Source organism: Daldinia loculata, assembly GCF_022478755.1.
Source record: "Daldinia loculata strain CBS 113971 unplaced genomic scaffold F4817scaffold_63, whole genome shotgun sequence".
Taxonomy (NCBI): Eukaryota; Fungi; Ascomycota; class Sordariomycetes; order Xylariales; family Hypoxylaceae; genus Daldinia; species Daldinia loculata.
In genome coordinates, this window is record NW_026054917.1 from 71,902 (window position 1) to 93,045 (window position 21,144).

The window sequence follows — 21,144 nt, forward strand, 5'->3', positions numbered from 1 at the left end:
ACTGTTACGACATGCATATATAGGAGAACACTGTTCAATAACACCTCTGAAGAATTATTTTATTTTATTTTCGAAGGGTGGTATATAGCTTTAATCTTGCTTCACTACCGTATTCTTTAATTGGAGCGAAGCCTGTAAGAGCCAAGACTTGTTGCTTCTATACAACAATATCTTCAAGTATGAGAAATGCTAGGTTTGGTGGTCTTTCGGAAGCGCTCATCACAAATCTGGGAGAGCTATTAATAGAACTTGACGGGCGTATCTACGCCCTGCTAAGAATCCACATGAATAGAAATTGTACAAGATACGAGTAAGCGAACAAAAATTGTGTTCGCTGGTTTCGCTTCGTCCGTGTGTCTGTTTGCATCGGACCTCGTGCATCCCCTCCAGAGCTCTCTGGTAGTAGAACATATCGTAGCGACCGCATCTAACCATACTTTATTAGTATCGACAAGACAATACCCTTGAAAGGACCGTACTCACCAAAAATAGGGAATTTGCTAAAAAGGTGTAAAAGAAGACCGTCCACCCGATCCAACCGCCAGTTCCCTTACCCCCATTCATGAGCTCGGCGATGGTGACTGTTACAATGATACCGACGAACTTGTAGCCTGAGTAGGCCACAAGGTCTAGGAGCTGAGACTCGTTCGAAATACTTAGAAAGTAGCACCCTAATTTCAGGAGCAATATCTCGAGTATGACGACGACTCCCGCGGTAGAAGCTGTATATCCTAGCAACTCGGGCTGGAACTGGCCCCGTAGACCTGCTATTAGTGTTGATAATAATATGTATGTAACAAGCGCCATGACTGGAATGTACATGTCGGGGCTGTTGATATCGTCGCGCGGTGGTAAGTACCAGCCCTCCTGCCCGTTAGGTCCTACGGCTTGTCTTCGCGACCAAGGCTTGTGGCGCCAAGGGAAGAGCACTAAGAAGAGCTTGTTGATGACATATTTGTTGGAAACGTTAAAGTAGTGTTTGAGAGCGGAGAAGTTGACCCATCGGTTCATCTGGCAGTATAAGTGTTAGCAGAAGTATAAGCTTCACTTTGAGCCTGAGTGGTTTGTAACTAAACCTACATTCTGCTCGACGTGTTTGAAAGCATTTTGGCCGACCGTTCCCACGAACTGAGCGGCCATAGGATCATTCATGAAGTTGCCATAAGTGCCAAAGACATTACTACCAGCGGCGGGTGTTCCCTGCTGGTAAGGATTTCCATATGCGCCCTGTTGTTGGGGTTGCGACGACGTCAGAGGCGGCGGCGATCGTAACTGTGGAACGGTAGAGACGTGTTGAGGCACGGGATGGTGAAGCGGCGGAGAATGGCCGTAGTTTGGATGTTGCTGCATCTTGGATCTTGGATCTTGGATCTCGGTCTCGACCTCGAAAAAGGTTGTTAAGGTTGGTCGGTTTGGCTTGTTGGTTTGTTGAATTGTAAAGCTCGGATAAGTGAGGGCTTAGTGTTGCGGCGCTAAGATGCTAGGCGTGAGCTTTGAGGGCTCAAGGGCTGAAGGGCTCATTGGCGACTTTGTTCTGGAGATGTGTTTTATTTTTATTTTTAATAAGAGGTTTGTACAAGTACCAAATGTTGTACGTATATGTTGCAGCTGTTGCAAGCTGCCGTGTCAGACCCACTGTTCCGAGATTATTACATTTTGAAACTACCGGGTATGTAGGTACCTGATGCACCTGGCCCGGTTCACCCCCATTGGCACTTATGACGTGCCGGAGCCGCAATAAGGTTTAATTCCGATTAACCTAGTCTCCGTAATCGGGCGTCGATTGGTTCGATTAAATCAAATGCATGGATACATCTGCAGTTTGCCAGCTGGGAGCGCTACAAATGTACATATAGGTATGAGGTAGGTAGGTAATCCGTACTGCCGTAGGTACATACGTATGCTACTTTTCCACCCTTGTGGCTCTTGTCGCCTTGTAACAACTTATCGCTTCATCCAACCTTCAATGTTAATAAGTTGGTTCGAGCAATCTCAAATGTGCAAGCTTCGGAAACCCTATGCTCTTCTTTTCTAGGTTGCTAAAAAAAGAAGAAAACTATTTAGTATGTTGGATACATTTGAAATCCTGACGACCTCCGGGGTCGTTCTCTGGTCGCGAACCTATGCGCCCGTCAACCCGTCCGTTATCAATAACTTCATTTCCGACGTCTTCATAGAAGAAAAGGGCGCTGTGGCCGGCGCAAGGAATAGCCAGCCCGCAGCGAGCAATCCATCATACAAGGCTGATCAGCATACCTTGAAGTGGACGTTTGTGAAGGAGTTGGGCGTGATCTTTGTTGTACGACGCCATTCCTACTTGATAATTCCCATATGTTGTCTAACTATTTCTAGGCTGTCTACCGGTCCCTACTGCACCTCTCGTGGATTGACAAGCTTGTTGATAACTTAAAGACTATATTCATTGACTTATATGCCGATCAATTGAAGAAGCCCAATACTACGATCGTGGAATGCCGCAAATTCGACGAGTACTTTGACCAACAATACCGAGAACTCGAGTCAAGCGGATCCGCCAACACTGCACGACCGGCTGCTGTTACTTCTCTATTACAAGAGAATGTTATATCAGGCAATACTGGAGATGAACCCCCTCTTCCCCCGGGCCTTAAGCAGAGAGGCAAAACGCAGAACAACCCCCAGGAACGTCCATCCACTGCCGAATCTACTCCGAATACTTCCCGGCCTTCTACCCCTAGCGGAAGCCATCTGGTTGTAGCGAAGGGCGGTCCTATAGGGAAGATGTCAAGAAGAGCTAGAAAGATGAGAAACAGTTCCGCCCCCGTCTCTTCCGGTGACGAGGGACCAGCAAGGAAAGCGAAGAAAGCACCCAAGAAAGGTCGTAAGTGGGATGCCGATGGCTTTGCCGACGAAGAGGATGATAGCCTGCAACTAGATTACTCGGCGGCCCAGAATACTTTGACAAGCGATAGTGAAGTGGATGCAGCTGCTCGGTCGACGGCTGGAGAGGGAGTGGACTCATCTTCATGGGGAACGAAGACTTCCAAGGGACAGTTCGTGCTGAAAGACTTAGATGATGAAGTACATTCCATCTTGGAGTCGGCCGAGGCGAAGAATACCTCAAAGTCGGAAACGAAAGGTGGCCTAGTCGGAACTGGGTTGAACACAATCAGCAGCCTTTTCCGCAACGTGGTGGGCGGTAAGACATTAACGAAAGAAGACCTCGACAAAGCTATGAAAGGGATGGAAGACCATTTATTACGGAAGAATGTTGCCCGTGAAGCAGCTATACGGCTTTGCGAGGGTGTTGAGAAGGAGCTTCTTGGCGTGAAGACGGGCAGCTTTGAGAGCATCGATGCACGCATCGCTAAGGCCATGGAAGCCTCTCTCACTAAAATGCTTACACCTACCTCGTCGTTAGATCTCTTGCGCGAGATAGACTCTGTCATCAAGCCCCCCACGACGTCCATGCGAAAGCCGAGACCCTACGTTATCTCTATAGTTGGAGTCAACGGCGTTGGCAAGTCGACGAACTTATCCAAGATTTGCTATTTCCTGTTGCAAAACAAATACAAAGTACTAATTGCAGCTGGAGATACCTTCCGATCAGGAGCTGTAGAGCAACTAAAGGTCCATGTACGGAATTTGAAGGAGCTGACCGAACGTGAAGGTGGTAAGGTGGAAATTTTTGAAAAGGGGTATGGTGGCGATGCTGCCACGGTCGCCAAGGATGCTGTGAGAGAGGCTGCCAATGAAGGGTTCGACGTAGTGCTTATCGACACAGCTGGACGACGACACAATGATCAGAGGTTGATGTCGTCACTAGAGAAGTTTGCCAAATTCGCCCAGCCCGACAAGATTCTAATGGTTGGCGAGGTAGGATCTATTAAATACCCCTTATCAAATGACCACCCTGCTAATTTCATGGTAATAGGCACTTGTAGGAACAGACTCGGTCGCTCAAGCAAGGAATTTCAACTCGTCTTTTGGTCCTGGCCGAACGCTAGATGGATTCATTATCTCCAAATGCGATACAGTCGGCGACATGGTAGGAACTTTGGTCAGCATCGTCCATGCCACGAATGTGCCCGTCTTGTTTGTTGGCGTTGGACAGCATTATTCAGATATCAGGAACTTTTCCGTCAAATGGGCAGTGGAAAAGTTGTTGAGTAATAGTTAATTCGGCCATCTACTAATATCGAGCGGGGTCTCCCATAATATCTATAGATTCATAATATAAGAAGCCCTGTCCACTGTTGAACTCCTCTCATTGCCGCCAGCGCTAGAAATATATTATGGATGCTAATGGATAATAGAGCCGTGTACTATTAAATCTGTTGGGTAAAGGACTATCGACTAGTGCTATTGACTGCTGCGTGGAATCCATGTCCTCCCCTGGGGGGAGTAAACTACAAAACTCTTGCTGTCAATTCCCTCCGGTATGGCAACTTGCCTCCCCGCATCGATCATGGTCCAGTAGTCCTCCGTTCCTGAAGTGAGATCATAAAATTCACCACGTCGATCTATAGCTGTCATGCCAGAAAATGTAACATTACTGAAGATCGGTAGATCTGCTCTGTCTTTCGCGATGTCCCATTCCTGGAAGAACTGAGCGACACCAGAGCCAAGGCAAATCTGAAACTTTGGGTCCTCGGGTGAGTCTGCTTCCACTTCCGCTGCATATTCTTGGCCGGTGCGGAGGTTCTTCATATATCTTTAGGAGGGCGTTAGATCATTATCATAAATACGGATATTTGGAATGGCAGTCGGGGGAGGCTTCACTTACACATGGCCCAATATGCGAGTGTACACATTTACTACTACGATTATTTGGTCACCGGGACTGACCGCGAAGTCTTCCTTGGGGATGGGGTGGGCTCCGGCTGGAAACCACTCGACCCAAGCGCCCGCAACGGTCGCGCCATGTTCGTCCATCTAATGTTGGGAGACAATTAGCTAACTCTCTCGTATCTCAAAAACCTCACTCCAAAAAAAACACAAGAAATGAAGCCAAACAGAACAGCTTATTTACCTCGACATTCGTCCCTGCCTGGAGAAATGGATACCAGTTCTTATTAGCACAGTCGTTCCCAAGAATTCCGACCCACTGTGCTAGAGAATGTCGGTTGTTGGGGTTGCTGAGGTCTGCATTGTCGGGTGCCTTGCTCCATGGTATATTCCACTCGGCTGAAACAGTGCGTATGGCGGGCAGTTTATCTTCTTTTCCTGTGGTTTCGGTTTGGTTTATATTTATAACCGCGCCTCCGAGGAACGAAGAAACGTATTTGCTCATGCCTAGGCCGATAGGCCATCTTCCTCCGGGGGAGCCGCTAACAAGGGCCGCAAGCGTGCAAAAGCACAAGAGAGCAAGACTTGGTACGTGCATGGCGAAGTTGTTTTGGTGTTTGGTTGGATGAAGCAGCGTAAAAGAATGGAGGGAAACGTAGAAAATGTATAAACAAAAAAGGGAGCCACGTCTGGAGCTTGAGGCTTCGAGCTAGAAATTACACGATACCCAACAGTCGCTACCCAGGTACTCATTTATTTTCGCCATTAATTGTTTATATTAGTTTGCTCCGACAGCGATCGCCTAGGTGGACAGGATCTACCATCTCGTTACTGGGGTAAATGACACACGTATATTGACGACCATATTCCACACGTGTGTTATCCCAGTCTTTCGGGTCTGTGAGTCACTTTATATCAAACCTGGCAAACATGACGAAATTCAGGACCTACTAATGAAATGAGACACGGTAGATAAGGAGAGGCCTTGCTGTAAATCAACGCGATCAGTGTCATTCCCTCGTATTCATTAGGTACTGTAAAATCTGAAGGCGAGCGCCCTTATAACCCTCTATTTACGTCTCGTAAGTTGTCATTATCGTCAGATCCTATAAATATACCTGTCAAGATAATCAGTTGCAACTATTTACCTTATTATCCCAGATAGCACTACTCCCTTAACCTGTGCTTATCTAGTACGTCGTACTTCCTATTACAACATCCCGAGAGTATAACGCTGCGTAGCCTATCTAGCAGGCTACGGTATAAATCGCAAATGGTACACACCGAACTTAATATAAAAGTTATATGTGTCGCTTACGATCTCATCCCTGGAAATAAAAAGGTTTAACCTCAAGCTAATAGGCTAGGAAATAGACTATGGATACAAAGGCAATGGCCAGAATGGACTCCGAAACCTCTTGCTTCTTAACTTAGGCTAGGCGTGATAGAAAAGCAGCAAACCCCCTGCTTGTACAATCGCGGCGAGTAAAGTAACCAGATATCTCACAAATATAAAGAGTATGTAGTTTACCTATATGATGGACTAATAGACTAGGTAGCCCTCACACGGGTAGGCAGTCGATTCTAGAAATCCATATAGAAAGCTTATGAAATCTGATTTCCATGTCTATATTTATATGGCGTATGGTTGAAGTAAATTGCTACTTAGACAATACCCCAGGAAATCCCGGGCAAGTTCATACTGGAGCCAACGTGGCTTGCTTATACCGAGTCCTACATGAACAAGGAACGGTGAACTTATATCATTAGGCCCTTAATAAGTTATTGGATAGTTTAATAGCCACTGGTGAAAGCAAGCTTTGCTAAACTGTATTTGCCATTGGCTTATTGGGTGGTCATGGTAGAATAAGCAAACAGGTATGGCCGGGGGGAAGGATGGAATTATCTTGGTGCTACTGTAGTAGCTTGAGCCGCGTCCCGGGTATCTGGGATTGACTACAAGTAAATGCGTAAGACTGATTAGTGGATCGTCTCGGAACGCCTCGGGCGAGATGATAGCCGTTGATGTAGGATAATCTGATCGACATCGAGAACCGGTCAGAAGCGAGTGTGTGTTGAGGAGGCCTAGAAGATGTTTTATCGATCTATGCCGTCATATATGTATGCGTATACCGAGGATATGTTTACACTAAAAATCAATTGGATAATCAAGCGAAGATCCAGCATTTACGTATTCCCGAGTTCTAATATAAAAGTGCTTGAACTATTGAACCACCTTGGGCTAAAACGTTTCTCAACTCAAAATCGGGGAAACGAAACTTAAGATTGTAACTCGTCAACCTCAACGTTTTTGTTTATATATGAATATCGTAGGATGCAGCCGTATTGTTTATATATATTTTTCTTTATGAAAGCGAGTGTGAAAAATAGGGAGCATTTTCGATATAGGTACTACCTAGGACTTACACAGTAGACTGCCTACATATGTAAGTAATAGACTATGTGGTATTAGCGGCGGCTACTACAGTACCGGTCCGGTCTCTCAATTGTCCTGTCCTAGCCTAGGGTCTACCGGTAACCCCCACATCCCGAGCTAAGGTACATATGATGTAAAGTGTCCCGGACACCTGCTGATCAAAGCCGTTGTTACCTTGCTAAATTTAAGCTTATGCAGTTAATCAATCAGCTATTATACACAATAGTGCATTTGCATTTATATGTCATAACTTGTATTATATGGAATGCATTCCATTACCTGTTCGCATTGATATCAAACTAACAAGGATATTGGCTGCTTTGCTTTCTATATAAATATATGTGGAATAGAAGAGAGCCTCGACCTACCCATCCGGTCAATAACGGTTTGAAGAGGTAGGTATGTAAGTGGGGGCGGGTGAGGTGTCACGGAAGTCAAAGTACACTTTTAGTTCTGGTTTTAGAGTTTTTAGCCTTAGCAGCCCTTGGCCAATGCTTTAGCCGATGCAGCGTTAGGACTAGCGGACCCGGCGAATCGATCAGGAGGGGGGAGATCCCATAGCGTATTTCCATGGCGCGCCAATTGCTTCTCCAGTTCCAATACAACCAACCCATACCATCAATGACTTTTGACAGGTCGTCCGCATTTCATATTTACATACTTACACCTAAGTTATTGATATAGGCTTCATGTAATATTATTAATTCCTATCTTTAATTCTTATTGTTTTCTGTCTCGACTTTATGCCCTCTGGAATGACTGTTATATACGTACGATTGGACACTTTCTCCGCATCTTATCAATCATTAATCCTGTGAATACCTCATTCCGCTCGTCATCCTGCCGTCCCACCAACGTCAATGCAAAGCATAGGACTTGCTGCACTAAGTAATGAAGGCGTCTATATTGAATTGTTATACCTGAGATTGCTCTCGAAGCTATCTTCCAACAAACCGAAAAATCCTACAGGAAATCCTTCGAACATAATCCGTACTATGCTTATAGATCAACACAAACAGTAAATGAGGCCATTATTCCGACCAATCCGACCTGTCACGCTTCACCCGCCCTCGCCCTCGCCCTCATCCTCGCTAATACCCCTTGCCAGCAGCTCCGTTCTCGTTGGGAGTTTCTCGGCCAATCTCCACGTCCTATACCACCCCGCGACCCAATTTGCAGCCCAATCGCTGCATCGCATCATTTCTCGCTAGCTGGTGAAGCTGGCTGTCGGCTGCTTGAATCAAATCAACCGAAGCCTTGTCCTCGAGTCTGACTTGTTTCGTTCCTTCAACGTCTGATCATTTCCTTCTGACTGACCGCATGTTTTGGTTGCCTGGTAGCCTGGTAGCCTGGTAGCCTACCTGCATTTGCAAAACCCGCGGCTGTGACTACTACTACATTACTACATGATTCAAACACTTTCTAGGTCGTACCGTCACCGTCTCTATCTTACCTAGGTATCTGTTTGTTGTGGATGCCGCGGCCTGTCTATAATAATCGACACTTAGCGTTTGTCGCTGTCGGATTACGGACACTTGCATAGTTGCTGCACTCGACAGATCGTTATCAAATCTGCAACCAGATCACGCATCGTAAAACCTGGTCCAATATCTTAGCCGGGTTTGTTATGGTATTCTCCACAATCTGCCCATTCAGGCATTGCCGGTTGGCCCCATTCCAAAGGTCCATAGTCACCGGTGCTAGGACCGTGCCAGGATATCGACGCGCCCCATCGCAATCCGATCCCCCCCCCCCACCATCGCCTGTTGATATTCCATCTTTTAGTGTAATAGTCAAATTATGAGTTTAGTCAATTGACTGACCACGCAGACCGGACTGCTGTTTGAAGGCGCCTTTTTCGTTTGTTGCCCGTCATGGCTGCCACTGTTCAGAAGCCTCCGTCCTCGGACCTGGCCGAAAATCCAGATGATACTCTTCCTGAACTAAGAGAAGCCGACTACTTAACCCAGGTCCTACAGCTTTCGTCCGAGAAGACCGAGGCTTATCTCAACGAACTGATCATGAAGGCCACAACCTTGGGTATTACTATCTCTCGGCCGTCGAGTGCTAGAAACAAACGAAATCCGTCTGGCGCCAAATCAAGCATCACCATAGATACAAATCATGCCCGCACTGCGTCTACGGGGTCGGAGGGCTCCGCGAGCACGACTCTTACTTCATATTCCTCAACTAACGGTTATCCTGAGGCTACAGGGCGGAGCATCGCAAGGAAGCGATCCAAGGCTCTCACGTTTGCTCAATATGAGAACTATCTCGCCCAAGCCGATCCGAATCTCAACCAACCTAAATTCATATCACCCTCACCAACAGAATCCGAATCAACACCAAGCATTTTCAGTGTTGGCATGAACAAGAGCTACCTGAGTTTTAGAAGAGGACTTTCTAAATTACGCCGTAGACGAAAGACTCCGTCTTCTCTTGGACATATCGTCATGTTTGTCAAGCATCCCCGGTAACTTGCAATGTGCATGGTACTAATAGCTTCATGTTTATATACAGGTCATGCAGTGCGTGCCGAGAAGATCTCCAAGTCGACCAGCCTCTCCAGAGATTACCGTGTGGACACAGTTATTGTTCAAGGTGTTTGAAGATCATGATCAATCAGGCAACGACTGACGAATCTAAAATGCCACCGCGCTGCTGCACCCAACCAATACCAAGTTCGATAATTAAATCTATATTATCCCGCGAAGAGCAACATAGGTTCCTGAAAGTCGTGGTACAATTTAGCACGCCCTGGGAATCGAGAGTATTCTGCTCTAACCCAGCCTGTGGCGAATTTATACCACCGCGGATCAGAGTCGACCCCAAATATCCGTCTCAAGCTATCTGTCGAAAATGTAAAACGCGAGTTTGTGTTATGTGCAAGAGGGATGCTCACCCCATAGGCCAAGATTGTCCGGACGATTGGGAATTAGATGCCGTCTTGAAGATGGGAGAGAAGTCAGGCTGGAGAAGGTGCTACAAGTGTAGGTCACTTGTTGAGCTCACGCAAGGCTGTACGCACATGACGTGCCGATGTCGAGCACAGTTCTGCTACATCTGCGGCGCAGTTTGGGATCAGATGGTGGGTTGTCCTAACTTCTGCAATGGCGAGGCTGTGATGGAGGATCGGCGCCGCGAGGAAGAAGCCCGGGCGGCAAAACTCGCAGACGAAGAGGCAGCTAAGCAAGAAGCTGCTGCGAAGGAAACAGCAGAGATGCTCGAAGCAGTAAGACGTAGCCACAACTGCGAGGAATTCAAAGCATTGCGAGAGGAGCAAGTAAAGGAGATGGAGAGATTCCACGTTTTCGATAGGAGATCGAAATGGCTCATGTGGACTAGACATGCCCACGCAAAGCTCGCTCTCGTAGAGAAACACTCGGCGGCTATCGAGAGGATGAACGAGCGACATGGTAAGACGGCGGCTAATCTTGAAGACCGTCAAGTGGCTGCAGAGATGGAACTGCGCTCAACATTAGAACAGAGCGAGAGGAATGTGCGGATTCGGCTCAAGCACATGGAAGCATATTGTGATGGCCTCGGCAAGAATCCACATGGAGGCATGCCTTCCCGAACTGTGACGGAACGGGATCTAAGAGAACTCGGACAGCAGTACAACGTTGAAAAGAACATGAAGCAACTTCATCAGGCCAAAATCAACGTTATGCGGGATAGACAAGCCAAAGCCCTCGAAGAATTACTCGAAAGGCAAGAGTCAGAAATGGGCAAACTAATCGAGAAGAATAGGAAAGAACTGGAGAGTCTCGAATCTGATTTTTCAGATGAGGAAGATGCTTTGACGACCACAATGAGCCAACGCAGAGCAGCACTTCAGAAACGATGGGAGCTCGAAATGGAAGTGATGCGTAAGGAGCTGGAGAACGACAGAGGACTGAGTTACGCTTCGATGAGCCCTCCCGAATGGTTGTACGACGAAGAACCGTCGGAAGATGGCCTCCCTACCGTAGATGAATAAGGTGCCTTAGTGGACATACCGCTTACATATTCAACAAATACTTCTTTAGATGCCACGGCATCTCGATCTCATGGTTATCTATAATTATCCTTAATCTCATATGTACATGTCATTGGCATCTCCGCTTGCTCTTCTCTTCGTGGTCGTAGAGGGTTTGGGTGTTTAGATACTCAAACACGGAGTGGAAGGTGGAGTTTACAGGCTTGCAACCTTGCACGGCGTCAGAATAGGTGTTGCATAAGGTGCAAAGTATTGGAATTAGCAATTTTCTTCATTAGGATATACCCGTCAATAAGTCATTACAGAATGGTATGTTTGATCGGAGATGGTGCCAATATTCAGGTACAGTACCTGCTGAGAAGGCTGTCGGGGTAAAACCATCCGCTAGCATAATATAAATATTAGCAACGAACTGATGTGAGTGCCAATGCTGAACACTGAAATCTAGGGTGGTCGGGAGGTTGGCATTGGATGTCGTTCACACTACTATGAAACTTTCGATGAGACTTAGAGGCATGCAAGGACACACGAGTAACTGGAACTGATGATGGTCGATTCATATTTCATAAACAAATAATATTTATTGAATGATGCCGTATTATGACATCGCTGTCATGAAAGCTTGATAAACTCAACGCTCTCAAAAAAAACTGGTTATACTCAACAATATTGAACTAGATAAACCTACAGAATCTTAGACGGCTAATATGATCAGTAGCCTATTTCTAGGCGGTCCTGTAGACAGAGTTAGCTATTGTACCCTAAGCAATACATTCGATTGTACGGTGTAACTCGTGAGAAAGCGTTCAGAATATGTAAGAATTAAATATCACCTTGCCACTCGATATAGCAGCTCTGGCGAGAGCGCCATCGAAGTGGAATCAATCGCAAATTACCTCATCATAACAAGCAAAAGGTTGCGGGAATATCTTGGAGGGGATAAAAATAGAGGCTTACCTATTATAATGTTTGTCCTTAATGGAAGTTGACCTCTGGACAGTTCTTGCTTTTTAGCAAAAAGATTGATGAACAGTTGGAAGGTTGAGGCTGCAAGAAGGTCTTGAAGAGAAATCTTTTTAGAAAAGGTCTGCAGAAGGACCCACTTTGAAGACGCGCTAGATTAGTTGACCTCGGGTGCGGTTTAGGTGAAATTCCGGCTTAGCCCTAACTTGCCCACACAACATTCAACTTCCCACCGCATTGTGCGCGACCGAAGAAAAGTTCAGCCCAGGACAATTCAAGGTAAGGAGGGATTTGAGCCAACACCACGACATCACCAAATCAGTAAGTCTTCCTCCTTTCTCCTTTCTCCATTCTCCGCCAACCAAATGATCTTCTAAAGAAACAATCACATATCTCTTTTTTCAATTGTCTCTTTATTTTCACCATCTTCCTATCTTCCAGCCTTCTTAATACCCACTCATCTCTAACAACAACATTATCAGCACACCGTCACAATGGGCGACGCATCGATCGAATCCCCCGAATGGCGCAAGGTCGAGGTCGGCCGTATCGTCCTCGTCCAGGGCAACGGCCCTTACGCCGGTAGACTGGCTGCTATCGTCGAGATCATCGACCACAAGCGCGTACGTTAACCCCGAAATCGGCAATCTGGAAATTTACGAATCTCATGTAAATCATGTATATTAACTTGGGAATATCTAGGCTCTGGTTGATGGACCTTCGTCAGACCCTAAGCTGGTCGTTCCCCGACAAGCCATCTCTTTCGCTGATGTGCTCCTGTCCGACCTGAAGATTGCGAAGCTACCGCGCGCCGTCCGAACAGGAACCCTGCAGAACGCATGGGCGAAGGCCGAGATCGACGGCAAGTGGAAGGAGAGCAAGTGGGCCAAGCGAAAGGACCAGACGGAGCGAAGAAGGGCGCTCACCGACTTCGACCGATTCAAGGTCATGCGACTCAAGAAGCAACGACGATTCGAAGAGCGAAAGGCCCTGGCCAAGGTCAAGGCATCCGCATGAACGGCAATAGGAGCATGAAGGGGGGCGGAATGGTCGATTCTGTTACAACGGTCTCTTTCAGCTGGAGAGGAAGGTAGTCTACGGATCTGGTCTGCATGAAATGACACATTGGCATGGGGTTGCTGGTTTCTTCTGATTCGTCTGGCAAGACCTGTATGTCACTCATAAAAATCTCGATGAGGTGACCGGCGTCAATGATACGGAAATTCACAACAACTTGAGGCTGTCTTTTATGTGATTACATCTTCGCCGGGTGAAACTTGTGCTATCACATAGACATACCCAGATTCTCGAGTTTGCACAAGTGTAGATTCGATACGCAAGTTGACAATACAATCCCTCCGAGGGTCCCTAATACATATATGCCTACTATAAAATTTAGGGCATGTCTTTCTAAAAACTCCATCTCTAAAGGAAACAGGTACAGAAATATCAGTAGATAAAGGAGCTACAATTACCCAAGTACGTGATGCTCTGACGCACTTTGGGTACTTGCCGTAGGTATTTCGGGTAACCTAGTCGCATTGTTAAAGCAGGAAATCGCGTAAAGTACTTTATATTACCTAAGGTATGTACATGTAATTGAGCACGACTTCCGCCACTCGGGCAAGTACATGTAACTTTGGTGAAGGTACCTAAGAGCCACCTCTGCCACTCCATGCATGGGAAATACTATAAATCCGTATTTGGACTAGCGCGGGCACTCGCAAAACTGGCAAACCCTAGGCCAAACAATTGACAAAAGTTCACAGCTGTAAGCAACTTTTCTTCATAACCGAACCACTCAACCCCCCCAAGGTACAACCAATCACCCCCGCTACCTAACGTCGGCGTCGTTCTTAAGTTGTCGCTTCGGTAAGTTATCGATATTTCCATAAATTTACTTCTTCATATATACCTCATATATATTTTCCATACCAAATGTAAGAGTTGTTTTGGGGGAGATGGCGGGCTAAATTTTGAGGGCTTGGTACCTCAAAAAACCCCACGATATCGCACCCACCTCGCACATCGCAGAATAAATAGCTAATTTCGACCCCACCAGAGTCTCACATTCAATATGGCCAACCCCAGAGTCGAGGAACTTCCTGATGAGGAGCCCAAGAAGGTCTCCGTCGAAGAGCACGACGACGATGACAGCTCCGATTCCGAGATTGAGGTCGGCGAGGGCGGTGCTTCAGGCTCTACCGCCGTTGTCCACTCCCGCAACGAGAAGAAGGCCCGCAAGGCCATCGAGAAGCTTCACCTAACCCGTGTTACCGGCATTACCCGAGTGACTCTCCGACGACCAAAGAACGTAAGTAAAGCGAACGAGAAATATTTGTTTTAGTTGGGGCATGCAATATTTAGCTAGGATTGTGCGAAAAAGAAATAGGTCATTTCAAGTGTATATCCCGGTACTTTTTATGGTTTTGCGCAATGAGGGGAATTATTCGCTTCCGGTCAGATCAGATGGGGTTGTCTGTTCATGGCTAACCGCATCACCTACAGATCCTGTTTGTTATCAACAACCCGGAAGTCTACAAGTCGCCCAACAGCAACACCTACATGTAAGAGCCCACCGCAACTACATTAGATGTCTAATATGGCTAACGACTTTATTAGCGTCTTCGGTGAGGCCAAGATTGAGGATCTGAACTCGGCTGCCCAGCAAGCTGCGGCCCAGTCCCTTGCCGCTGGTGGTGGTGAGCACGACCATGCTGGTCACGACCACAACCACGGCGAGCCGAGCAAGGCCGTCGAGGACGCTGAGGAAAAGAAGGATGATGACGATGACGACGAAGAAGTCGATGCCGAAGGGCTCGAGGATAAGGATATCGAGCTGGTTATGACTCAAGCCAACGTCAAACGAAACAAGGCCATCAAGGCCCTGAAAGAAAACGATAACGACATAGTCAATTCGATTATGGCGCTGAGCGTTTAATGACGCAACTTGATTATGAAGGATGGGTCTAACTGCGGGCGCGTTGGCTGGATGTATGCGACAACGGAAAAGTCTATAAGGGGAAACGAAAAAACCAAAAGGAAAGTCGGTTGGCTGTGTATTGCATGCTACGATATCTTACAATGGATTACTGAGCCGTTGTGAATAATTCACTTCGAGTTCAATGACGATTCGACTGTTATGTTGGTGATTGCAACTTTAATATAATTTTCTCCAATGTGGGATCTTGCTAGTGATATTCGAACATCAAGCCACAGTAGATCAGGTCCAGCAGATTTCCACTAGTAAAAAAGTAATAAGACAAGAAGATAACTACCTAGTAGAGGTTTGTAATAGCCGACTGTAGGTAACTAGCTGCGTTACCCGTTCGCGCAAGCGCTTACGGGGAGTGCCTAGCTTCAAGAGTGCCTTTTCACGGCCACAAATAACTCTGGCCTCTGATTGGCTAGCCACACCTCAACGCACGTCCGATGAATTTTTTGTAAAATCAATTGACCTACTATATTATTGTATAAAAACTTTAATAATTGGTATCGTTGGATAGAGCGCGTTTTGCATGACTTTATTATCCTATTTGCATATGTTTCAGACCTTATGCGATAGAATAGCAAAGGAAAAAGTCGCCAACTGCGGGGCGATTCTAAGCATCTGATTGGTCCAAAAAATTGTGGCAGTACTAATGAAATATATAAGAGTTGATAGGTGCATATTTATAAGAGGTGCCTTTCAATCTCTAGAATGCAGAAGGGTTCTAAGGTCACGTGACTTACATAATCACGGGACTTTGGCGATTGTGGCGCCCTGCAAAACGTCGGAGTTCTTCGGCTGGGATACAGCAGCAACATCCACTGCGAATTGCTTCACATCTCCACTCTTTACCTTTTTCCTCAACACATCACCAAAATGGCCGCAGTAAGTACTCTTTCTTGCAGGATCCCCTAGCGAATGCTGTTGAGCTTTTCAAAAGGCAGTCATGTTGCCAATTGGATCGTCAATTGCCCCGGAAACTTCCGTTGAAAAATGGACGAAGATGAGCTAATTTCTAATTTTCCGTTTCCTCCCTCGCAGCGAAGCGCAGCCCTCAAGCTCGACTGGACCAAGGTCACCTCCTCGCTAGGTCTGCGCGGACAGACCGTCGCAGGCCTGCAGGCCTTCAAGCAGCGCAACGAGAACGCCCGCCGCAAACTGCAGGCTCTGTCCGAACTGCCGACGACGGTTGACTTCGCGCATTACCGGTCCGTGCTCAAAAACCAGGCCGTCGTCGACGAGATCGAGAAGCGTTTCGCCGCCTTCAGGCCCGCCCAGTACGACGTCACTCGCCAGCTCAAGGCCATCGAGGCTTTCGAGATCGAGGCTGTCAAGAATGCCCAGAGTACCAAGGAGAAGGTCGATTTGGAACTCAAGGACCTCGAGGCTACCCTGAAGAACATCGAGACCGCTCGCCCCTTCGAGGAACTTACTGTTGATGAGGTTGCTGCGGCTGAGCCCTCGATCGATGAGAAGACGGCTAAGTTGGTGTCCAAGGGCCGCTGGTCCGTTCCGGGATACAAGGTACGGCTACCCCTCCTGTTGCTTGCACGATATATATATATTTATGCTATGATGATAATGATGCTAACACCCTTTGTAGGAGAAATTCGGCGACCTTTCCGTACTATAGACAGCTTGCGCAGCGTAGCAACCAGAATTACATTACCGCTCTCTTTCCCTTGTGTACTCTAGCATTGTAGATAGGAAAGCCGGGAAGAGGCTGGGAAAGTGGAATTACAGACATTGTTAATCAAGTCCTGCGTGTGTGTGGTTTATAATTGTCCCCAGATAGGTGACATACTCTCCGTCTTGAAGTACCAATCTGACTTCGAAAATTACCTCTCTAAGAGAGGTGGTATGTAGTCTTGGTTACTTAGTACCAAAGTCCAATGCGTAGACCTGAGTTAAGGTTGGCGAATAGTATGACTTAGTCAAGTCTATCAGCCTCTTATCATGCCATTTTCGGACTATACTTCAACTTGTTTTTTAAGACAGTCATTCTTCGCCCCTAAATGTCCTATACAGGTTCGCTTAAGCAATTCTACACATGTTTATTCTAGACACATAGATGATTAGCCTAATAGTCTGCTACGCATTAAATCAGCTCATCTTAGCTAGGGATGACGAGAGAACGTATCATGATATTAATTGAAAGCCCCCATAGTAGTGGGTTGGCATGTAGCAAGACCACTGCCAGGCAAGTCGAGCAGAGCTTTATACCTTTTGTCAAGCCACCCTCTAGTTCCCTTAAAGGGGAACATAATATGTTTAGAAACGACTATCAAGTCTTGGATAGGGGATACTCTAATCATTAGACAAGCCAACATAGCCAAGAGCATTATGGAGGTTAGAAGTGAGGGAAATATTTGGCAATTAACAATGCTAGTGATCGAGGTACTAAATACATGAAGGAGATCCACGAACTTATAATGCTAGACAGTTTAATATGTGTCTATTATAGAAGCGTTCGTTGCTGTTGTTTTTTTTCGATTGCTCCTCTCCGCTGTTTAGATGGGTGGGATAGTTTAGGTACAGTTGAAAAAACAGCACCAAGCCTAGTCATTGTATAAAGACTTCTTCAAATCTCCCTTGCTATTTGCCATGCTGAAGGTATGGGATTTTTTATGGAATACTAGGCTACGAAGTATATGTATCATTTATTGCCAACCCCTTTTCGATGGATATTGTAAAAGATACCTAAATCCCTTCTACTTTCTTAAGGAAGGTACAGATGCAGGTCCCAATATAAGGTATTATTTCTATTCCTGTATTACATACGCAGAGCTAGCACATACGGAAACAACATTCCTCAAAGAATCCTCAAACCACCGCAATCTTTTATTATCGTGGCAGTTGCAACGGTGGCAGCTGTCGTGCCAACAGACGATTTGGTAACCCCTCAGGAACCGCAATTGTCGCCATAGTAATGAAGCTCTTTAAGCAATTACTTAAATCCTTGGTATCTGCGCACCAAAGTGCAGGTTTCCTTTCTTTCAATAACCAACAACTCAAAGTTACCTAAAATTACAGCAACCATTAGAAACCAAATTATACATTAACATCAACAATCTTACACGCATTCGAGCACATCGTATCGCCGCATACTATTTACAACGTTTTACTTCTATGCATAATTACGGAGAATTACTCTATAGCTAGGTATCTCACAAGTAACGGATAACAATATCTTAACTCATATCAAAGAGAACCTAAGGGCTTATGGAACGACTTAATCGCGGCCGCCCGGTATTGCGGTTAGATCTGTTTCGTTTACCAAAACGTGTTTTGCCGGCTGGCCTTGCCCATAGCGATAGCAACAACACGAAAAGATCACACCCAGCTTGATTCATTCGAATAAACACTAGGAATATCATATACCGATAAAACAACGCGTCGGAGTACATCAGATCTGTTTACTTAATCTCTTCCTCAGGTGTTCAACGAGCTTGTCATCTTGCAGAACTGCAATCCCCTTGTCCTTCATTCCTGGACCACCAGTACAACCTGCTAGAGTTACAACAGCTGCCAACACTATTATTCCTGCACAATGTCATTATTGCCTCGAAGTTACTCACATCGCATCATTTGGACAAGACTCTATATTCGAACCATGCTTAGACAACATCTCAGTCTACGCGACGCCGTCAAATGACAAGATGAACAAAGTCATTGTTCGCAACGACATAGATTCCGAAATTGTCATTCCCAAGAATAGCTTGATGGGCCATCTCAAACCTTTCGAACAAGGCCATCGAGGACAATAGATCGACGATGATCGTGCTCCACACTTAGCACTACGCAAACCGCCAAGAAAAGAGTGAGTCCAAAATCCTTGGTTCCGCAGGTGACTTCGTCGCCTCCAAGACAGACCAGTCTCGCAAACATCATATTGGCGTTACACCACTTTAACTCTTCTCCGACTATACACTTCAAACCAACCCTATATACTATGGGCTGAGCTCGGAGAAAGAATGTTCATTATCTAGACCTGGAAGATAGCAGGAATGAAGCCTAGGTATACCAAACGACAGGACCTAGGAATAGTTCTCGGTCCATAAATGAAGAGAAGGGAAAAGGAATTACCGAACCCTGGGGCCTGTGTAGAGGATATTGGTATGGAAGACCCTAATGGTCACGACGAGGTAAATTACTTAGCTTTTCGGTAAGTTCAAACTTTTGCTAACGTCTCAAATAGGCTCGATGCCGCGTTGCACCTGCAGGAGGAACTCTCCGAAGACTCGCCTTCCAACAAGGTTCTGATCATTGCCCCGCACAACCAGGCTCTAGACGACTACGAGCTCGGTTTCAAGCGCACCTTGGAGAAGCATGGCGCCCTGCCCAAGATGTTCCCTCGAACGCCAGCAGGAAGAGCTTCGTGAGAAGTCTGACGATTACACCAACCTTCCCCAGTTACCACCGACTGCCATTTCCCAGACGGTTTTGTGCTTCGACGGAACTCCCCCAAAGTATGCCTCCGCGCTTACGTTACTGTCCCATTATTAACTAAACTTTCTTCCGATTCAGCTCCTTTGGGTATACGATAAAAGGGTCTATCATCTGAACTAAGACCTACTCTTACTGGCCTGGTATACAAAAGTATTATGTTGAACGCATTACCTACGCATAATTAAGCGACGCCTGCACGGCAACCCCTATGTTCAACTCCACCAAGGACATTTTATCATATACCTTGCTGGCCTGCCCTAAGGCTTCCGCACATCCTGTATCCGTTGATTTCTCCTATAATAGTTTCTACGGGCCCGGAGCCGAATTTACCCGCTACGGCCCAGAAGAAAACCCCTACGAAAAGTTTCTTACCAAAGCCATTATGAAGCCAGGCCTCAACCAGATGCTACAAGATCCCCTCGAGAATGATGCGCTCATCAAAGCGCGCCTGGTGTTGCTCGAGAAAACCAAACACGGTCACGCCCTTGTAGACCCCGTTGCGCATAAAGCCGAATATTCGGACATGATGGAATATTAAAAAAAGAACTGGAATGCTGGACGTTGGCCAGAACGATAGAATATCTGGGAACTGGCTACGGTTAATCCTGCCTGCCTGCCCATGAGCAGTAACTAAACAATTGCAACAAGCAATGCTCCAGAACAACAACAATAACCTCTACCAAATTAGACGGCTCGGCCAAGCGCAAAATTAGGGCCTGGAAGACACGTATCGCGGGAGAAACAGAGCAAAAACTACAAACCGCCGAACATACCGAAAAAGATAGCTTAAAAGAAGTATGGTCTACAGCTAAGCGATAAAATTAATACAAACCTATCGCGCCATTCGCATAAACGACAAGGCATAACAGATGGAACAAATCTATCGAAGCCTTAATTCAAACCTCCAATACATAATTTCCGGCCCGAATAATCACGTCAATATCAACAAGTACATTAAACACATTTCGGAACAAAACAACGAATAACAGGCCAACATAATTCAAAAATTAGTGATGGCATAAAGAAAATGCTAACCAATAACAACTGAAGGAAGCGAAGAAGACGAGCGCGAAAATGCTCGTATGGAGGAAGCACCGAGATCCTCAAGAGGTACCTATGGACCAAAACATCGAAACCCGATATTCCGAACGTCAAAATACCTTTATGGAAAATTACTGTCGTCAATAAGGATGTCAGGTCCGACCAAAATTGAGGATGTGGAATCGAACTAAGAGTAATGAGATCAGGACTAGGACTCTAGGAGTCATAATAGCTTTGAACTTCTTAAGGTTCACACGAGCTTATGATCTATGTATCTAGTCCGATGCCTTGTATCGCTTGATAGCTACTTGCAGGGGCTGATCTTGAGGCTATGGCTCTATGTCCTCTTTATCGTGACGAATTTTCTCTTTGGTAATTTCTTCCTAAACGAGGCAATAAAACAGTCCCTAGTTCGAGCCCGAGCATTATCGTGATAGCATTCTAACAGTGTCTTACAAGATTTGAAGGCCGTGGTTAGACAGAGGAGCAAAGACCGATAGGAGGCAAATGTAGAAAAGT

The 21,144-nt window shown here is 46.1% G+C and overlaps 8 protein-coding genes across 8 annotated transcripts; 6 read left to right on the top strand and 2 right to left on the bottom strand.

The window, feature by feature from the left end:
• Positions 1–45: 45 nt before the first annotated feature.
• On the bottom strand, positions 46–1,661 carry F4817DRAFT_349160 (YIF1-domain-containing protein). Its single transcript, XM_049304799.1, has 3 exons — positions 1,081–1,661; positions 484–1,011; positions 46–427 (listed from the first exon to the last, which is right to left on the bottom strand). Exons 1-3 carry the CDS (start codon positions 1,348–1,350, stop codon positions 263–265), a joined length of 963 nt encoding a protein of 320 aa, XP_049155341.1. The 5' UTR covers positions 1,351–1,661; the 3' UTR covers positions 46–262.
• A 229-nt stretch (positions 1,662–1,890) lies between these two features.
• Positions 1,891–4,240, top strand: F4817DRAFT_349161 (SRP54-domain-containing protein). The gene is made up of 3 exons (XM_049304800.1): positions 1,891–2,299; positions 2,353–3,855; positions 3,914–4,240. Exons 1-3 carry the CDS (start codon positions 2,066–2,068, stop codon positions 4,157–4,159), a joined length of 1,983 nt encoding a protein of 660 aa, XP_049155342.1. The 5' UTR covers positions 1,891–2,065; the 3' UTR covers positions 4,160–4,240.
• Positions 4,241–4,246: 6 nt separating this feature from the next.
• F4817DRAFT_248253 (concanavalin A-like lectin/glucanase) lies at positions 4,247–5,681 on the bottom strand. The gene is made up of 3 exons (XM_049299129.1): positions 5,012–5,681; positions 4,766–4,914; positions 4,247–4,693 (listed from the first exon to the last, which is right to left on the bottom strand). The coding sequence occupies exons 1-3, from the start codon at positions 5,363–5,365 to the stop codon at positions 4,342–4,344; spliced, it is 855 nt and encodes a 284-aa protein (XP_049155343.1). The 5' UTR covers positions 5,366–5,681; the 3' UTR covers positions 4,247–4,341.
• A 3,066-nt stretch (positions 5,682–8,747) lies between these two features.
• On the top strand, positions 8,748–11,384 carry F4817DRAFT_248265 (uncharacterized protein). Its single transcript, XM_049299130.1, has 2 exons — positions 8,748–9,659; positions 9,725–11,384. Exons 1-2 carry the CDS (start codon positions 9,079–9,081, stop codon positions 11,181–11,183), a joined length of 2,040 nt encoding a protein of 679 aa, XP_049155344.1. The 5' UTR covers positions 8,748–9,078; the 3' UTR covers positions 11,184–11,384.
• Positions 11,385–12,541: 1,157 nt separating this feature from the next.
• Positions 12,542–13,278, top strand: F4817DRAFT_248268 (ribosomal protein L14-domain-containing protein). The gene is made up of 2 exons (XM_049299131.1): positions 12,542–12,769; positions 12,849–13,278. Exons 1-2 carry the CDS (start codon positions 12,641–12,643, stop codon positions 13,161–13,163), a joined length of 444 nt encoding a protein of 147 aa, XP_049155345.1. The 5' UTR covers positions 12,542–12,640; the 3' UTR covers positions 13,164–13,278.
• A 573-nt stretch (positions 13,279–13,851) lies between these two features.
• On the top strand, positions 13,852–15,438 carry F4817DRAFT_349171 (nascent polypeptide-associated complex, alpha subunit). The gene is made up of 4 exons (XM_049304801.1): positions 13,852–14,018; positions 14,209–14,460; positions 14,655–14,713; positions 14,769–15,438. The coding sequence occupies exons 2-4, from the start codon at positions 14,224–14,226 to the stop codon at positions 15,085–15,087; spliced, it is 615 nt and encodes a 204-aa protein (XP_049155346.1). The 5' UTR covers positions 13,852–14,018; positions 14,209–14,223; the 3' UTR covers positions 15,088–15,438.
• A 400-nt stretch (positions 15,439–15,838) lies between these two features.
• On the top strand, positions 15,839–17,198 carry F4817DRAFT_349175 (uncharacterized protein). Its single transcript, XM_049304802.1, has 3 exons — positions 15,839–16,020; positions 16,177–16,659; positions 16,739–17,198. Exons 1-3 carry the CDS (start codon positions 16,012–16,014, stop codon positions 16,766–16,768), a joined length of 522 nt encoding a protein of 173 aa, XP_049155347.1. The 5' UTR covers positions 15,839–16,011; the 3' UTR covers positions 16,769–17,198.
• Positions 17,199–19,196: 1,998 nt separating this feature from the next.
• On the top strand, positions 19,197–20,122 carry F4817DRAFT_319617 (uncharacterized protein; the record flags this gene model as incomplete). The annotated part of the gene is made up of 3 exons (XM_049301086.1): positions 19,197–19,300; positions 19,334–19,513; positions 19,771–20,122. 3 exons carry the CDS (start codon positions 19,197–19,199, stop codon positions 20,120–20,122), a joined length of 636 nt encoding a protein of 211 aa, XP_049155348.1.
• Between the last annotated feature and the right edge of the window lie 1,022 nt (positions 20,123–21,144).

Excerpts from the sequence above, each read along its gene's own strand:
- F4817DRAFT_248265 (XM_049299130.1), top strand. The coding sequence starts at position 9,079 with ATGGCTGCCACTGTTCAGAAGCCTCCGTCCTCGGACCTGGCCGAAAAT. Across the intron at positions 9,660-9,724 it reads TCTCTTGGACATATCGTCAT|GTCATGCAGTGCGTGCCGAG; the intron begins GTTTGTCAAGCA and ends GTTTATATACAG.
- F4817DRAFT_248268 (XM_049299131.1), top strand. The coding sequence starts at position 12,641 with ATGGGCGACGCATCGATCGAATCCCCCGAATGGCGCAAGGTCGAGGTC. Across the intron at positions 12,770-12,848 it reads AGATCATCGACCACAAGCGC|GCTCTGGTTGATGGACCTTC; the intron begins GTACGTTAACCC and ends GGGAATATCTAG.
- F4817DRAFT_349161 (XM_049304800.1), top strand. The coding sequence starts at position 2,066 with ATGTTGGATACATTTGAAATCCTGACGACCTCCGGGGTCGTTCTCTGG. Across the intron at positions 2,300-2,352 it reads AGTTGGGCGTGATCTTTGTT|GCTGTCTACCGGTCCCTACT; the intron begins GTACGACGCCAT and ends AACTATTTCTAG. Across the intron at positions 3,856-3,913 it reads AGATTCTAATGGTTGGCGAG|GCACTTGTAGGAACAGACTC; the intron begins GTAGGATCTATT and ends TCATGGTAATAG.
- F4817DRAFT_349160 (XM_049304799.1), bottom strand. The coding sequence starts at position 1,350 with ATGCAGCAACATCCAAACTACGGCCATTCTCCGCCGCTTCACCATCCC. Across the intron at positions 1,012-1,080 it reads TCAAACACGTCGAGCAGAAT|ATGAACCGATGGGTCAACTT; the intron begins GTAGGTTTAGTT and ends TTATACTGCCAG. Across the intron at positions 428-483 it reads TAGCAAATTCCCTATTTTTG|ATGCGGTCGCTACGATATGT; the intron begins GTGAGTACGGTC and ends AAGTATGGTTAG.
- F4817DRAFT_349175 (XM_049304802.1), top strand. Across the intron at positions 16,660-16,738 it reads GGTCCGTTCCGGGATACAAG|GAGAAATTCGGCGACCTTTC; the intron begins GTACGGCTACCC and ends CACCCTTTGTAG.
- F4817DRAFT_349171 (XM_049304801.1), top strand. The coding sequence starts at position 14,224 with ATGGCCAACCCCAGAGTCGAGGAACTTCCTGATGAGGAGCCCAAGAAG. Across the intron at positions 14,461-14,654 it reads CTCTCCGACGACCAAAGAAC|ATCCTGTTTGTTATCAACAA; the intron begins GTAAGTAAAGCG and ends CATCACCTACAG. Across the intron at positions 14,714-14,768 it reads CCCAACAGCAACACCTACAT|CGTCTTCGGTGAGGCCAAGA; the intron begins GTAAGAGCCCAC and ends CGACTTTATTAG.
- F4817DRAFT_248253 (XM_049299129.1), bottom strand. The coding sequence starts at position 5,365 with ATGCACGTACCAAGTCTTGCTCTCTTGTGCTTTTGCACGCTTGCGGCC. Across the intron at positions 4,915-5,011 it reads AGGCAGGGACGAATGTCGAG|ATGGACGAACATGGCGCGAC; the intron begins GTAAATAAGCTG and ends TCCCAACATTAG. Across the intron at positions 4,694-4,765 it reads ACTCGCATATTGGGCCATGT|ATATATGAAGAACCTCCGCA; the intron begins GTAAGTGAAGCC and ends GCCCTCCTAAAG.